Source organism: Bidens hawaiensis, unplaced genomic scaffold (assembly GCF_021521415.1).
Source record: "Bidens hawaiensis isolate Kalapana, Puna unplaced genomic scaffold, B.hawaiensis_p1.1 tig00053156_1, whole genome shotgun sequence".
NCBI classification, from domain to species: Eukaryota; Viridiplantae; Streptophyta; class Magnoliopsida; order Asterales; family Asteraceae; genus Bidens; species Bidens hawaiensis.
In genome coordinates, this window is record NW_027499572.1 from 47,012 (window position 1) to 51,022 (window position 4,011).

General features: G+C 35.8%; 1 protein-coding gene across 1 annotated transcript; it reads left to right on the forward strand.

Moving 5' to 3' along the window:
• The first annotated feature begins 1,891 nt into the window (after positions 1-1,891).
• LOC143599971 (uncharacterized) lies at positions 1,892-2,828 on the forward strand. Its single transcript, XM_077077786.1, has 2 exons — positions 1,892-2,345; positions 2,413-2,828. The coding sequence occupies exons 1-2, from the start codon at positions 1,892-1,894 to the stop codon at positions 2,826-2,828; spliced, it is 870 nt and encodes a 289-aa protein (XP_076933901.1).
• Positions 2,829-4,011: the final 1,183 nt, after the last annotated feature.

The following is a 4,011-nucleotide window of genomic DNA, read 5'->3' on the forward strand; positions in this document are numbered from 1 at the left end:
AGTTCATAGCCCCTTTTCATGCTTTTAAACGTTTTATACTTCGGGGGTGGAAACATGCAACTTATTTATTCTATGTTTAATACATGCTATTTGATTCAAGCTTTATTTCATAATATTCGTTATGTGTAATCATTACAAGTGTATACTTAATCGCATGTACAACCATTAACTTGTTAAAGCCCGTGGTAGTATGATGATAGATCTATTGGCCCGACCTGCCCACGCGGGCCTCGATAGAGGCCTGTGTGTTCAGAATCCAACGATCGTTAAACATTAAACATAATAGTCTAATCGTGGATTAGACGACTCGCTAAACGTGTCAGAGGTTTGGTGTAGTATACAAAGTAACTTAACGCATATGGAATGTTTTCAACATAAAACTTATTTTTAAAACCTATGTTCTCACAAACTATTTTTAGTTGACACCCTCGCATGTTCTTCAAGTGATGGAAATTAAGTGATGAAGATTTTTGAAGTTTTATATAGGGGATGAGTCAGACTTAGAAGTTTAATGAATAATTTGCTATATCATGTTTTCTATTTGGATTATGTTTGGTATGAACAATATGTTGGTTTATTTTAATGTGAGTTTTTACATTTAATACCATGTGCATGATTTCAATCTACGCACGCTTCGGCATTTTCGTCTTCTGCCGGGGGTGTGACACAAGTAGAGCCATAGGTTATGGAACCAGTTTGCAAGTGGACCCATTGATTTGTTGATAGCCATGGGAGTGTTAATGTTAGTGCTAAATATTGTAGAGATCTATGGAGCAAATAATTTAAGGAGATGGTTTAGTTATATATAGACAGATGATCGACAAGCATTACCTAACCCTCTTGTTTATTTTTACTCTTGCGTTACGCTTTTCACTTCTCTTTTCGTTATTGAATACGTGTTAATATAGTGAATGTTAAGTATAAAATATATTATTATTATTATTAGATTATCGGTATAACATGTTAGTAATTTTGTATGAAAATCTGAAACAAGAAACAAATAAACAAGAAACGGTAGCAGTGAACCGGGCTTGTGTTTAACACAATTCCCTTAAACAGATTCGCGATCTGTTTCTAGGATGCGCTTGTTCGAAGGAGCAGTAGCAGCGTACTGCCGGAGTTGATAAGTTCCACACTTACACTTCAATTGCAATCTTTTGTTCTTTTTAATAAGTTTCCACACTTACACTTCAATTTAAATAAAAATTAAAGTATAGTTGCAGGAAAAGAAATAGAGACAAAGTTTTTGTAGTGAAACAGACAATTTTAACACATTTAAAACCATGTTTTCCTATTTACATGCATAATTTACTCATGCCCAGCAATAAATAATTCATTATTGATCATATGTTTGCCCACCACATAAATTCCAAATGGCCACAGATTCTAAAAGGGTAAATAAAAGCGTGATATGGGGTTTGTGAACGATGATTATGTGTAGGCTTGTAAACAAGCCAGACGAATATGAACACGAGTATGGTTGTGTTTTTCATTTAACTTTAAATGAAGACATACATTTAATTGGACAAATATTTGTATTCATGCTCGTTCATTTAAAATATAAACGTATAATTACGTACATAAATGAACGTATCTTAGGCTGAGGGTAATGGTCTCGTGGATGGGGGGCGCGGAGGCCCGGCGTGGCCACCTGGCTCTCGAACACCGCTACCACCTTGGCGCGGATGGGGCGCGGTTGGCCGGCGCAGGGCAGTCCGCATGGGAAATATAGCCATTGGGGTGGTTTTTTAAGAAAAAGTTTTTTTTTGTTTAACCTATAAATACCAATTCACACATTTCATTTTAATTAAAACTCACCCCATTATCTCTTAATCTCTTAAAAAACCATACTTTCCCTCTACCAAAACTATATTTCTCTCCATTTTTATAAATGACATTGTCTTCATCGTCTTCGTCTTCCAATTCTTCCGAAGAAGACAAACTCATTTGTCAAGCGGTTCAAACGACGATAAATTTTTTGATCGATCAAAGACGCCCTCGAGCCCCATTATTCCGACAATCACGTCTTCGTGATCGAAAGACTGCTAATGAAACTTTGATACGTCACTATTTTAGCCCCGATCCCACATATGGTGAGGAAAGTTTTAAAACCCCTTTTCGAATGACTAGACGATTATTCATGCGTCTAGCAAATGACTTGCCGGAGCACTTTGAGTATTTTCAACAAAGGGATGACGCTAGAGGTCATCCCGGGTTCACGCCTACTCAAAATATTACCGCCGCTCTTCGGCAACTAGCACATGGTGTTGGCTCGGACATGTTGGACGAGTATCTACAAATGGCTAAAAAGACCGGACGCGATTCGCTTAACCACTTTTGTAAAGGTATATAGTGTTATTTAAAATTTTATTATTTACATTTATTTATATAATTTTAAATAATTATATTTAGGGGTCATATCGCTATACAAACGGAGATACTTACGTAAACCAACAATGTATGATATCCAACGCATATACGAGGTGCACAGTGAAAGGCATGGTTTCCCCGAGATGCTCGGTAGCCTCGATTGTATGCATGTTGGTTGGGCTATGTGTCCTACTGCTTGGCGAGGTCAATTCCACCGAGGTGATCACCCCGGCTCTACTATTGTACTTGAGGCGGGGGCATCAAAGGATCTTTGGTTTTGGCATGCGTTCTTTGGGGTTGCCAGGTCAAATAATGACCTCAATGTTATCGATCAATCACCGATATTCGATGAGCTTATTGACGGGGTTGAACCCCCACAGGCTTGTTTTCAAATGGAGAACACTTCAAGTACGGGTACTACCTCGTTGATGGTATTTACAGCGAATGGGGGACACTAGTTCAAGCTTATGCGTCTCCACTTTCTGATAAACGAAAGTACTTCACGAAGAGACAAAAATCGGCCAGAATAAATATTGAAAGGGCGTTTGGAGTCCTAAAGAAAAAATGGGCAATATTGGCGAATCCAATAAAATTTTGGACAAGGGAGAAGATAACGGAAGTCGTCTACACGTGTGTAATCCTACATAACATGATACTAGAAGACGAGGGTCACGCTATTTGTCAAAACTACCAAGGTGATATTCCAAGACAAGAATCGACAATCACCAATGAACAACGACTTGACAACTTAAATATCATCAAGAGCCGTGAGATACACGACAACCTTCGGCATGAGTTGGTCGAGCATTTGTGGGATAGAAGACCCGATAATCATGTATTAGACTAGTAATATTTTAAATTATTATTAATGTAATGTTTTATATTATTATTAATTCAATCAAGCTCCGGATCACCTGGACCACTACACCCTCTGGGGTTTGATCTTGTGCCACGTCACCGCCTACGTGTCGTAAATTTATTGGATCACTTGAGCTTGGATCAAGCCCCGCTATCCTTAGCCTTAACAAAAATAAACAAGCATGCATAAACACACAAACAAACATAAACGAACATAAAATAAACACAAACAAACAAATTAATATAAACTTATTTGGGTATACATTTTGTAAAATACAAATCAAACTTAATTATTTTTTATTAATATATAAACGAAATAAAATAAACGAATGAAACATGTAGTCAAATTTATTCGTATATATATTAAAAGAACGAATAAATATAAGCTTGATTCATTTACATGCCTATTATGTGGTTACTATTATCATCATTTAAAAGATTCTTTTCTTTTATTTGTATTCCCCATTTTCAAATATCACATTCCAATAAATTCTTTAAACAAGTGAACAAATGCTTATATAAATTCATATTTCATAACTTTTTGCTATTTTGTCACACACATATATGAACTTTTAGAATTTGTATTTTCTTATTATTTAGGTCATAAATTATTTTTAAGTTACTACGTTGAAAATATTTTAAAATTAGCTAAGTGAATTATTAAGAGTTCACGAATCACGAAAAAAAAAACAAAACATTCCACTCCAAATTTTACAACCCATCCACAAGACTACGATACGAAAAAAAAAAAACAAAACATTCCACTCCAAATTTTACAACCCA

Excerpts from the sequence above, each read along its gene's own strand:
- LOC143599971 (XM_077077786.1), top strand. The coding sequence starts at position 1,892 with ATGACATTGTCTTCATCGTCTTCGTCTTCCAATTCTTCCGAAGAAGAC. Across the intron at positions 2,346-2,412 it reads GCTTAACCACTTTTGTAAAG|GGGTCATATCGCTATACAAA; the intron begins GTATATAGTGTT and ends AATTATATTTAG.